We start from the raw sequence: 13,852 nt of genomic DNA, 5'->3' as shown, positions 1-13,852 counted from the left end.
TTTTTACATTTTTATTAAGCTGTGGATTGAGCAGTCCTGGGACAGGTCTGTTGACACAAAGTTAATTTGCCTTGTGATCCTATTGCTTGGTGACCTATTTGCCTAAATTTGTGTATTCAGTGACTTTTGCATCCTTTCTGAGGTTTTTCATTTTGTCAGGTTTCTGTTTCTATTTTCCCTACTCTTTGACATTTCACGCATTTTAAAAATTAATGTGTCCAAAGGCCCTCTCAAGTCATTTTCATGTTTCTAAGATGTAGTTGCTAAATTTACAACATCCCGGTAAGTATCTTCTTTTTTACTTTATGAGCTTTGCTGTTTGGATTGTTAATTTCTTTTATAAGGTCGTATTACTGCTTTGATAGTAAGGAAAAAGATGTGAGGGATAAGCATTTCATAAGTGTTTTTTTTTTTTTAATTCACTGACCATTAAGTTATACTGAATTATGAAGTAATCAACATGTACAATGTCATATACAGCATTATGTTTAAAAGTGTAAACTATATTTTATATTATAAAAATAATATATATAAGCAGCAAAGATAAATTAGTAAATTTAAAAACTACTGCTACCCTCCATGGTTTCACTGTCTCTAAGATAACCAGTGCTAATGGATATATTCTCGTTTTGCATGAATGGGTTTCACTTTTGCATGGTTATACTGTATATACTTCTTTATGTTCACGTGTGTGTGTGCATGCTCGGTCACTCAGTTGTGTCCTGCTCTTTGTGACCTCATGGACTGTAGCCCATCAGGCTTTTCTGACCATGGAATTTCCCAGGCAAGAATACTGGAGTGGGTTGCCATTTCCTGTTCCAGGGAACCTTCCTAACCCAGGGATCAAACCTAAGTTGCCTGCATCTATCTGCATTGGCAGGCAGGTTCTTTACCACTGCACCACCCGGGAAGCATGTCCACATACATACATGTATATTCTACTCACTTAATATTACGTGATAGGTATTTCCCCATGTATGTCTTTGTCTTGTTTATACAAATACATTTTTGTGATAATATTCAAGAGATGGAGGAATATATTACTTCCCCACTCACTTCTTAGACATGTTGGTCAGTTCTTGTTCCATCCTTTGATCACCACGTGGATTGAATGTTTGCCAAACAGTTGTGTTTCCACTCTGTTATGTTAGTTCTTGTCCTTTCCCAGTTTTCCTATCTGGGAAACTGGGTGTGTTCATGGCACTTATAAACTTTTTATATAATAATGATATTAATCCTTCGTTATAATTGTGGCAACTGCCTTTTTAAAATTTACATGTAACCAAATCTCTTTAATGAACATTTCTATCATTTCTGAGCTTGAAAAGTCATACTTCCTCCAAAGGTTTGAGTCTATTTTCTTGTATTCTTTCCACCCCCTCCCCCACATTTAATTTCTTATGGATTTATTTCCTTTCAATTTAGCCAAGGTAGAAATTCTATTTAAAGTTTCAAATGCTGTTCTGTGATTCCTTTGGTCCTTACCTCAACTCTAGAGCCAAACTATATAAATGCCAAAGAGATGATAGAAAAATCTTAAATGCCATGGTTATTGTTTCCATTATTTTAACAGAATGCTTATCTCTTTTTTATAAACCCGACTTACTCTTTTCTGATATCCTTTTTTCCCCTCAAAATAGAAATAGAAATAGCTTTAGCTAAATCAGTTTTTTTTTTTAAGTCAAAAGTAAGAAAAATATCTGCCTTTTTATCCTGTACAAAAAGGAAGTGACCAGGTGGGCTTTAAATGCATGTGCAGTCCTGGTGAGCCAGCGGAGTCAGGGTAGCAATTGGAGGATGGAGGAACTATTTCCATTTTCAAGAGAAAAGCTGTTTCTTGTACATCTCTAACAAACATGGGCTACTCCCACCCTGGATCCAGTGCTTTTTCTCTTTGTCCTGCTCTGGGCTCTGGTTTTCAGTCTTTAACCCAGCTGACCAGGGCAGTGGGGACAGAAGGTTCCGGACCTCGCGGCTCAGACCAGGTCTTTGGCCCGCCTCTCCGCTCCGCCCTGTCTCCCGGGCCCTCCCATCGACCCTGGCTGCACCTCCCTTCCCAGCCACGCCCCAAGCTTCGGGCTGCTCTTTCTGAACTGCCTTCCCTCCGCAGTGTGTAACCTTCCTCCCCTCTGCAGTTTTCTCACCCTTCACTTAAGAAACATCCTGTGCGGTTTTGTGGTTCCGCCTACCTTGTTCTCACTCTGCTTCTGTTCGGAAGCCCCTTCACCCTCCCACCTTGGGGGAGCTGACTCCTTCCAGAACTAAGTGCGCTCAAGCCCCGCGTTGCCTCGGGGCGCCCTTTCCAGTCGCTGCCCCTCCTCTGACCTGACACCTTGGGGTCAGCTTCAGAGCTCTTTCTACCTGTGAGGTAGCCCTGTAAACAGCAGCGTGCTGTGCTCTGCCTTGGATTCTCTGAGGACAGGACCCAGGTCTTAAAATCTCTGCATCTGGAGAACTTAACACAAGCCCCCCTCCCATTGGGTTCAGTTCAGTCGCTCAGTCGTGACCGACTCTTTGGGACCCCGTGAATCGCAGCACGCCAGGCCTCCCTGTCCATCACAAACTCCCGGAGTTCACTCAAACTCATGTCCATCTAGTCGGTGATGCCATCCAGCCATCTCATCCTCTGTCGTCCCCTTCTCCTCCTGCCCCCAATCCCTCCCAGCATCAGGGTCTTTTCCAATGAGTCAACTCTTCACATGAGGTGGCCAAAGTACTGGAGTTTCAGCTTTAGCATCAGTCCTTCCAATGAACACCCAGGACTGATCTCCTTTAGGGTGGACTGGTTCGATCTCCTTGCAGTCCAAGGGACTCTCAAGAGTCTTCTCCAACACCACAGTTCAAAAGCGTCAATTCTTCGGGGCTCAGCTTTCTTCACAGTCCAACTCTCACATCCATACATGACCACTGGAAAAACCATAGCCTTGACTAGACGGCCCTTTGTTGGCAAAGTAATGTCTCTGCTTTTGAATATGCTATCTAGGTTGGTCATAACTTTCCTTCCAAGGAGTAAGTGTCTTTTAATTTCATGGCTGCAGTCACCATCTGCAGTGATTTTGGAGCCCAAAAAATAAAATCTGCCACTTTCCACTGTTTCCCCATCTACTTCCTATGAAGTGATGGGACCAGATGCCATGATCTTCATTTTCTGAGTGTTGAGCTTTAAGCCAATTTTTTCCACTCTCCTCTTTCACTTTCATCAAGAGGCTTTTTAGTTCCTCTTCACTTTCTGCCATAAGGGTAGTGTCATCTGCATATCTGAGGTTATTGATATTTCTCCCGGCACTCTTGATTCCAGCTTGTGGTTCTTCCAACCCAGCATTTCTCATGATGTACTCTGCATAGAAGTTAAATAAGCAGGGTGACAATATACAGCCTTGACGTGCTCCTTTTCCTATTTGGAACCAGTCTGTTGTTCCATGTCCAGTTCTAACTGTTGCTTCCTGACCTGCATATAGGTTTCTCAAGAGGCAGGTCAGGTGGTCTAGTATTCCGATCTCTTTCAGAATTTTCCACACTTTGTGATCCACACAGTCAAAGGCTTTGGCATAGTCAAGAAAGCAGAAATAGATGTTTTTCTGAAACTCTCTTGCTTTTTCCATGATCCAGCAGATGTTGGCAATTTGATCTCTGGTTCCTCTGCCTTTTCTAAAACCAGCTTGAACATCAGGAAGTTCACGGTTCACATATTGCTGAAGCCTGGCTTGGAGAATTTTGAGCATTACTTTACTAGTGTGTGAGATGAGTGCAATTGTGCGGTAGTTTGAGCATTCTTTGGCATTGCCTTTCTTTGGGATTGGAATGAAAACTGACCTTTTCCAGTCCTGTGGCCACTGCTGAATTTTCCAAGTTTGCTGGCGTATTGAGTGCAGCACTTTCACAGCATCATCTTTCAGGATTTGAAATAGCTCATCTGGAATTCCATCACCTCCACTAGCTTTGTTTGTAGTGATGCTTTCTAAGGCCCACTTGACTTCACATTCCAGGATGTCTGGCTCTAGGTCAGTGATCACACCATTGTGATTATCTGCGTCATGAAGCTCTTTTTTGTACAGTTCTTCTGTGTATTCTTGCCACCTCTTCTTAATATCTTCTGCTTCTGTTAGGTCCATACCATTTCTATCCTTTATCAAGCCCATCTTTGCATGAAATGTTCCCTTGGTATCTCTGATTTTCTTGAAGAGATCTCTAGTATTTCCCATTCTGTAGTTTTCCTCTATTTCTTTACATTGATCGTTGAGGAAGGCTTTCTTATCTCTCCTTGCTACTCTTTGGAACTCTGCATTCAGATGCTTATATCTTTCCTTTTCTCCTTTGCTTTTCCCATTGGGTACTAGAAGCTAAAGTTTCCTAAAGCACTTAGTATGTGCTCAGTAGTATTCTGACTGGATGACAAGCTTCTGTGGATTTAATTCTCATGGCAGCCCTACAAGGAAAACGAGAGTATTAGTCTCTCAGTCATGTCCAACTCTTAGAGATGCCATGGACTGTGCCCCGCCCCCTCCCTCCCCCCGGCCCGCTCCTCTGTCCATGGAATTCTCCAGGCAAAAATTCTGGAGTTGGTAGCCATTCCCTTCTCCAGAGGATCTTCCCAACCCAGGGATCAAATCCAGGTCTCCTGCATTGCAGGCGGATTCTTTACCATCTGAGCCATCAGGGAAGCCTGCCTTACAAGGAAGCAGTGCTATTATTTCCATTTGATAAATGAGGAAACCAAGGCATGAAGCTAGTAACAGATGAAGCCAGGATTAAATGCGAAGCCTGGCAGTCAGATCTCAACCTGCACTCTACTCAGTGTGCTTAGCCACTTCTTACAGGAATCCTCAACAGAGAGCCTTGGGTGAATGGAGAACAAAAATGACAAGGGAGATAGGATTATGTGGTGATATTGAATGTATCTAATTTATCCAACACCTCTGAGAAATTAGATACAGCAGAGATGTTAGTTTTTCAACTGATTAAAATTTTTCCTTTTGATTTCCTGATCTCAGGCATATTGTTTGCCTTCTGTGTGGTGAGGTTTTTGCCTGAACCTTCAGGAGTTAAAAAAAAATTTTTTTTTGTTTGTTTTAAAAAGTAAAAACTTCTTAAAAAATGGTTTTAAATGAAGTAATCTCAAATCAATCATTTATTTTCCTGCCATATTAAAATAATTCATGGGGCATAACTCAACCTTTTCTGAGTGACCGGGACCATCATTGTGATTAGCAGATACTAAACTGTATTCTGAGCCTGTGCTGTCCTGGGCCTTTGATATCAGTAGGATTTATTTTCAGCTTCTAAGCAGCAGGGACCATACCAGGTAGTTTTAAGTTGTTATTGTACAGTCGCTCAGTCGTGTCTGACGCTTTGCAACCCCACAGACTGCAGCGTGCCAGGCTTCCGTGTCCTTCACTATCTCCCCGAGTTTGCTCCAACTCATGTCCATTGAGTCAATGATCCCATCCAACCATCTCATCCTCTGTTGTCCCGTTCTCTCCCTGCCTTCAATCTTTCCCAGCATCAGGGTTTTTTCCAGTGAGTTGGCTCTTCCCATCAGGTGGCCAAAGTATTGGAGCTTCAGCTTCAGCATCAGTCCTTCCAATGAATGTTCATGGTTGATTTCCTTTTGAGTTGACTGGTTTGATCTCCTTGCTGTCCAAGGGACTCTCAGGAGTCCTCTGTGAAATCAAAAAGCATTGTGTGGTCAAACCTTTGGAAGAGCTGTGCAGTCTCAGATATTTATATTACTGTGCATAACTTGCTGTTTAGTACTAGAGAAGAACAGAGACTCGTCTACTTTCATACATGTGTAGGTAAGCATTTGTTTCTTGTTTGCTTGTCTCTTTATTTTAAAATCTAGAACAGGTTTAAGGGGCATACTGATTTCTTTTCCTTCCCACCCGCCTCTTTTTTTTAAAATTGTAGTAGAATTGCATTACAATGTTGTGTTCATTTCTGCTGTACAACTATGTGTATCAGCTGTATGTATACATAGATCCCTTCCCTTTGAACCTCTCATCCCACCCCTCTAGGTCATCACAGAGCTGGTTTTTTGTTTTTTAATTTTATTTATTTATTTCGGTTGTGCTGGGTCTTCATTGCTATGAGGGCTTTTCTATGATTGCAGTAAGCAGGGGCTGCTCTCTAGCCATGGTATGCTGGCTTCTCATTGCGATGGCTTCTCTTGTTTCCAAGAACAGGCTCTAGGCCTGCTAGGCTTCAGTAGTTGTTACTCCTGGCCACTAGAGCACAGGGTCACTAGCTGTGGGGCACGGGCTTAGTTGCTCCAAGGCAGGGAGCAACTTCTGGATCTTCCTTATGGATCAGGGATCAAGCCCGCATCTCCTGCACTGGCAGGTGGATTTTTACCAACTGAGCCACCAGAGAAACCCCACAGAGCTGTTTTTGATCAATGACTATATTAAGTGATGAAATGATTATATTTGAGAGTCTTCAAAACAGTTTTCAAATTTATATTAAAGCCTTAAAATTATCCAGATACCCTTTTCCAAGGGAAAAAAAGACTTACTTACAATTTACCTGAGATGTTAAGGTTATTCATTTACAATCTAAATTATGTCATTAAGGGGTTTATGACTGAGTGCCAGAGGTGTGGTATAGGGATGAGAAACCCAACTTGTGACTGTGGTCAGGAAAGGCCTCTGGAGGAGATGGTGAGTAACCCTGTTGCCCAATGCCTGTGTCAGAATTATAAACTCTAAATTAGCTCTATTCAGTGGAAATATAATGTGAATCACATATGAATTTCAGATTTTTCTAGTAACCACATTCAAAAAAGTAAAAAGAAACAAGCAATTAATTTAAATAATATATGTTTATTTTACTCATTCTAAAATAGTATCATTTCTGAATGGATAAAGATGTGGTATGTATACACACACACAAATATACACATATACAATTGAGTACTCTTCAGCTATAAAAAAAGAATAAAATTTTGTCATTTGCAATAACTTAGATGTACTTAAAGGGCATTATGCTAAGTGAAATAAGTCACAGCAGGGTAAATTACTGTATGATATCACTTCTATGTGCAATCTGAAAAATACAGCAAATTAGTGAATATAACAAAAAAGAAGTAGACGCACAGATATAGAGAACAAACTAGTGGTTACCAGTGGGGAGGGAACAAGGGCCAGTCTAAGGGTAGGGGAGTAACAGGTACACACTATTAGGTATAAAATAAGCTACAAGATTATATTGTACAAAACAGGGAATGTAGCCAATACTTTATAATAACTATAAATTAATTTTTTTAATTGTGAATCACTATATTTTGGGGGGGGGTCCAAAATCACCGCAGATGGTGACTGCAGCCATGAAATTAAAAGACACTTACTCCTTGGAAGGAAAGTTATGACCAACCTAGATAGCATATTCAAAAGCAGAGACATTACTTTGCCAACAAAGGGCCGTCTAGTCAAGGCTATGGTTCTTCCAGTGGTCATGTATGGATGTGAGAGTTGGACTGAGAAAAAAGCTGAGTGCCGAAGAATTGATGCTTTTGAACTGTGGTGTTGGAGAAGACTCTTGAGAGTCCCTTGGACTGCAAGGAGATCCAACCAGTCCACCCTAAAGGAGATCAGTCCTGGGTGTTCATTGGAAGGACTGATGCTAAAGCTTAAACTCCAATACTTTGGCCACCTCATGTGAAGAGCTGACTCATTGGAAGAGACTCTGATGCTGGGAGGGATTGGGGGCAGGAGGAGAAGGGGACGACAGAGGATGAGATGGCTGGATGGCATCACCGACTAGATGGACATAAGTTTGAGTGAACTCCGGGAGTTTGTGATGGACAGAGAGGCCTGGCGTGCTGCGATTCATGGGGTCACGAAGAGCTGGACACGACTGAGTGACTGAACTGAACTGATATTGTAAACCTGTAACTTATATTGCACAGCAACTATACTTCAATTTAAAAATACACAGAATAAAATAGTATCTTTTTAACATGTAATTGACATTAAAACATTGAGATATTTTATATTCTTTTTTTTTTGGTACCGTTTTTGAAATCTGGTGTGTATCTCACCCTTACAACACATTTCAGTTCCAATTAGCCCCAGTTCAAACATTCAGCAGACACAGGCCTACCAGGTAAGACAGCACAGCCCTAGATGGAACAGGAAGAATAGTACGCAGCCATGGGAGAGAAGGAAAAACATGGGAATTTAATGACCATCTACTGTGGACCAGGCAGGTTCACAACTGGCATGAGGCATTTAATGAACAAAACATCGGTCTTGTTTTTATGTAAAATTCTGATATTTTGTTCATCATGAATTTTTGGAATTAATTTTGATTTTTTAAATTGCATTAAAATATTATTTATTTTGATTACGGAGTGTTTGGGCCCCTCTTACATTTAGTACCCAAGACAGGTGCATCATTTCCCTCACCCTAATCCCAGGCCTGGCATTAGGCACTTCCTACCAACTTTGCCAATACCTCATTTGGGGGCACTCTCCTGAACCAGGCTGAACTGGATATCAAAACACTGAGTGAACTCCTCTAATTGACTAAGCCTTGGACATTTATTTTGTTAAATTAATTTTCAATTGAATTCAACTTAGAAATAAAAAGACACTGGTAGACATATTGAAATGGAAACTGAATCTATGAACTGAAAAATCTGAAAATGTTTTGGAACCAAACTATAACCTCGGAGAGAGTTATTGGCTTTGATTGCCTAGTCAAAGTAACCCCATATTGCTTTTCCAAATTATGGGGGAATAGAAGGAAAGCAACAGGTTTTTTACTCTCTCTGGGGTCTTATTTCCTTCCCACATTATAGCTGGAATCTCCAGTGTTTAGGGGGGTCAGTATCTGCAGTTTCTCCCAGTATACTGAGAATGTTATATTGAAAATAACTTTGATGATGAAAAAAATGAAAAGTGTATTACTTAACAAAGTGTTGCCTATTTTCAAACAAGATCCTTTTCTTTCTTTTAGGGAACTCAGAAACAAGGACGATATTCAATTTGGAGATAATGGAACAACAATATCTGCTGTGAGCAACAAGGCCTATGTTTTTGAACGAGACAAATCTGTTGGAGACCCAAAAATTGACTTACTTAGAACATTAAATATTCCTGCATTGGTAAGTAGGCATTTTAAATCTCATTATTGTGGATTTTAGAAGAAAGGAAAAAGCTAAGTCTATTACAGTTTTACTTTGCAGTTCAATTCAGTTCAGTCGCTCAGTCGTGTTCAACGTTTTGTGACCCCATGAATCGCAGCACACCAGGCCTCCCTGTCCATCACCAACTCCCGAAGTTTACCCAAACTCATGTCCATCAAGTCAGTGATGCCATGCAGCCATCTCATCCTCTGTCGTCCCCTTCTCTTCCTGCCTCCAATCCCTCCCAGCATCAGGGTCTTTTCCAGTGAGTCAACTCTTCGCATGAGGTGGTCAAAGTATTGGAGTTTCAGCTTCAGCATCAGTCCTTCCAGTGAACACCCAGGACTGATCTCCTTTAGGATGGACTGCTTGGATCTCCTTGCAGTCCATGGGGCTTTTAGGAGCTATTAAGTTATATATGTAGATGTGTGTGTGTGTATATATATATATATATTTAATATGTATATATTTTAATTTTTTAATATGTGTGTGTGTATATGTGTGTGTGTGTGTGTATATTTCCCCTTCCATTCTTTGGAGAAGGCAGTGGCACCCCACTCCAGTACTCTTCCCTAGAAAATCCCATGGATGGAGGAGCCTGGAAGGCTGCAGTCCATGGGGTCGCTGAGGGTCGGGCATGACTGAGCGACTTCACTTTCACTTTTCACTTTCATGCATTGGAGAAGGAAATGGCAACCCACTCCAGTGTTCTTGCCTGGAGAATCCCTGGGACGGGAGCCTGGTGGGCTGCCATCTATGGGGTCGCACAGAGTCGGAAACGACTAAAGTGACTTAGCAATTCCATTCTTTAAAGTTCATTTTAGACTCTTTTTGAGGTCTTTCAAATGTGGTCTCTTCAAATGGTGACAAAGTGCAAATTTTAAGATTTTTTTTTTCAGTTTCTTCCTGTGTATTCAGGATCAAACTTGTGCAAATAAGCGTGTCTCTAGGATTTTGGAGGGTAGCTGATCATATTTAAAGTGTTTATTTTCCCTCTTGTTTTTGTTCAGAAACTCTAGCAATAGAATTTGCTTGCTACTTTTTTTTCTTTAGCTTCTTATTTTGTATTGAGGTATATCTGGTTAAGGGACTCAGCCATACACAGACATGTATCCATTCTCCTCCAAACTCCCCTCCCATCCAGGCTGGCACAATATAACACTGAGCAGAGTTCCAATAGGTCCTTGTTCGTTATCCATTTTAAATATAGTAGTGTGTACATATTTAGCTTCCTATGATGGACTTTTTTTAGTCCTCAAAATATGTATTGACTTTCCGCCACCTCCTTTTAAATAGCAGAGACTGGGCTGTTGAAGCCAACCTAGTATGATTTATTGGGCTCTGTTTTTAACGGCGATTATAGCTAATAAAGGAGAAGGCAATGGCACCCCACTCCAGTACTCTTGTCTGGAAAATCCCATGGATGGAAGAGCCTGGTAAACTGCAGTTCATGGGGTCGCTAGGAGTCGGACATGACTGTATAACTTTCAAGTAGACAACCTGAGCGACTTCACTTTCACTTTTTACTTTCATGCATTGGAGAAGGAAATGGCAAGCCACTCCAGTGTTCTTGCCTGGAGAATCCCAAGGATGGGAGAGCCTGGTGGGCTGCCGTCTCTGGGGTCGTACAGAGTTGGACACGACTGAAGCGACTTAGCAGCAGTAGCAGCATAGCTAATAAAAATACATGAGACCCAAGAAACTTCTACTCATTCCCTCGGAGGCTCCCATCCTAACTCCTGGGTGACCACTACATATGCACCTGGACAATTACGGTGGACCCAGGACCTGGAAAGTATTAGACGCCAGATCAGGCCCAGCCCAGCTGCCTAATGGGGCAGTTTATGGGGGCGCCCCCAGCCTCTAGCCTTGATCAGGAGGAAGATGGGTGCCACCTTGTGGCAACGATGCCAATGCACTGCAAGAGTTGTTCCCTTTCTGCGGTTCCTGGGTTGCAAGTGAGGATCACATTTACGAAATGTAATACTGAGAAAGGACAATAAGTGAAGAGATTTCAGTCTCAGCCAGAGAGGAGCTCACTGGCTGATTTTTCAGCTGTTTGATCTCAATACTTACATATAGGTCTGCAGCCCCCTTTTCTGAAGGGGCAATAGGTGGTTGGGGTGCAGACACAGCTCTCTGAATTTGCCTGTGCTCCTCAGACCGCCATGGAATGGACCCAGCTGCCCTTACTTCGGGATATCATCGAGGCCCTGCTGAAGGCCTACCGGCAGAAGCTCTTTGTGACCCACACTGTGGATGAACTGCTCTGGGGTTACAAAGATGAAATCTTATCCCTCATCAACACTTTCAAACACGACGTCTCTCCCTATTTTGGCCTGTTTTATGGGGTAAGTCGATTTTTCTTTTCAGAAACTGTGTGTTCAGCTGAAGAGGAGGGCATTCCAAAGCCAGATTGTATCTTCACTTTGGGTGAATTGCTTGGCATTCTTGATCTCTTGTAGAGTATGTGAAAAATAAGAAAGTGCTTTAGTAGGGGAAGAAAAACTTCTCCCACAATTTCAACATGCTACCAGCACTGACTTTGAATGAGTGTGAAAAAAATGTATGAAGTGGGGCTGTGTCATTAATCTTTCAAAGTGTCGTAAATATGAGTGATCAATGTCAAGTCTTGTTTCGACGGCTTAGCGACTAAACCCATGAATCAGCCTGACAAAGGCAAATGAAAAACTAAATAGGGATGTGATAGTACGTTAGGGATGGGAAGTACTTATTATATTTTCAGACATCTCATTTGTGAAAGATGTTGGATAATTTGAAACGCCATGTACCCCTCACCTATGATTCATTTAGCTTATGCATGGAATTTTGCATCATTTCTTTGCAGATTTTATTTACTTTGATTTGCAACCCAAAAAATGGGCTTCCCTGGTAGCTCAGCTGGTAAAGAATCCACCTCCAAGGCAGGAGATCCTGGTTCAATTCCTGGGTCGGGAAGATCCACTGGAGGAGGGATAGGCTACCCACTTCAGTATTCTTGGGCTTCCTTGGTGGCTTAGCTGGTAAAGAATCTGCCTGCAATGGGTTCAGTCCCTGGGTTGGGAAGATCCCCTGGAGAAGGGAAAGGCTACCCACAACAGTATTCTGGCCTGGAGACTCCCATGGACTGTGTAGTCCATGGAGTTGCAAAGAGACGGACACAACTGAGCAAACCAAAAATATCAGCATTCAAGTAATTATTATTTGAAGTATATGTTATTAACTGCTCGAGCTTGAAATAAACTAAAATTGAAAGTGAAAATGTTAGTTGCTCAGTCCTGTCCAGCTCATGGCAACCCCATGGACTGTAGCCCTCCAGGCTCCTCTGTCCATGGAATTCTCCAGGCAAGAATACTGGAGTGGGTTGCCATTCTGTTCTCCTGGGGATCTTCCCCACCCAGGGATTGAACCCATGTGTCTCACATCTGCATTGGCAAGTGGATTCTTTACTGCTAGTGCCACCTAAAAGCAATTAAAGTCTGTATCCCCCTGCCCCCCCCCCCAAAAAAACACTTGAGTGAAATGGATAGTTGAAAGGTTGATAAATGACAAACTTAAACTCAGGAAGAGAGGGTGAGTTCAGGGCAGGATATGTAATTGTGATTAATTTCCCCATCTTTAAATTTGTGGTTATTCTCTGGCTCTAACTACTGAAGAATATCACCTCATCCTGTAATCTCTTAGCATTTCAGTTGGTAAATGGTGGTAACACAGCCCTTGTGCTGTCAGGGATATATAACACTTAAAAACTATTCAAACAAAATGGTAAACAACTTTTAGACATCACCGTCACGAGAGGAGGAGGGTCCTAGGACTAGGGTCCCACCAACCTTAATCCTTCACTCTGGGCAAGCAGACTCAGTCGATGTTCCCTGGAAGGTTCCATCTGACAGGAGCCCAGCTTCCATGGGACCAGAGGAAGCGCTGATTTCTTGTTAAGTTGTGACTAAACTCTTGTCTAGAAATAATTTCAGGGAACTCCCTACAGAGAGATACAAAGGCTACCACCCATCTGCCAAGTAGATTCTATTCCTCACACCTCAGTATTTCTCTGATAATTTTTGTTGTATAGCTTGCTTTTTGTTTTTACACTGACCTCATCAGACTTATGGGGCTTCCCAGGTGGCGCTAGTGGTAAAGAGCCCACCTGCCAATGCAGGAGACATAAGACATGTGGGTTTGATCCCTGGGTCAGGAAGATCCCCTGGAGGAGGTCATGGCAACCCACTCCAGTATTCTTGCCTGGAGAATCCTGGAGACAGAGGAACCTGGTGGGCTACAGTCCATGGGGTCACAAAGAGGCAGACATGATTGAGGCAACTGAGCATGCATGCCTCAGACTTACAACTAATATCCTTAAATACCTGTTAAAAATGTAATTCACATTTACAGGCTGATTTAAGAAATTGGTACTTTTGCTTTCCCACAGGAAGAATGTGTTGATTTACTTTATTTTTTCTTCTTTCTCTGCCTCCACTGTAACTCTATAAAACCTCATTAGTGAAAAACCCTAGCATTGCTCAGTTGGATTAGTACCTGGCAAGGATTTCCCACATTCAGGAAAAGAGCATGAGACATCGACTCAGAGGGTCTGGATCCATGTCCTGACTGTTTAATAACCAAGGGACTTCTCTGAACCTCGGTTTCATCATTTGTAACTTGAGACTAAAGGTATCCACACTTCAAAGCTTGTTTGAAATAGCCAAAATGAGAGTCCACAGAAGTGCT

At 42.1% G+C, this 13,852-nt stretch overlaps 1 protein-coding gene across 1 annotated transcript in view; it reads left to right on the top strand.

The window, feature by feature from the left end:
• The window catches only part of SCARB2 (scavenger receptor class B member 2), an 81,458-nt gene that overhangs the window by 36,985 nt on the left and 30,621 nt on the right, over positions 1-13,852 (top strand). Inside the window, exons 3-4 of the mRNA XM_061420538.1 lie at positions 8,956-9,103; positions 11,287-11,475. Of these exons, the coding sequence (XP_061276522.1) occupies positions 8,956-9,103; positions 11,287-11,475 (337 nt within the window). The remainder of the gene's footprint in view (positions 1-8,955; positions 9,104-11,286; positions 11,476-13,852) is intronic.

Source organism: Bos javanicus, chromosome 6, assembly GCF_032452875.1.
Source record: "Bos javanicus breed banteng chromosome 6, ARS-OSU_banteng_1.0, whole genome shotgun sequence".
In the NCBI taxonomy this organism is placed as follows: Eukaryota; Metazoa; Chordata; class Mammalia; order Artiodactyla; family Bovidae; genus Bos; species Bos javanicus.
The sequence above is the reverse complement of the archived record's forward strand: the minus strand, read 5'-3'. Positions and strand labels throughout refer to the sequence as shown.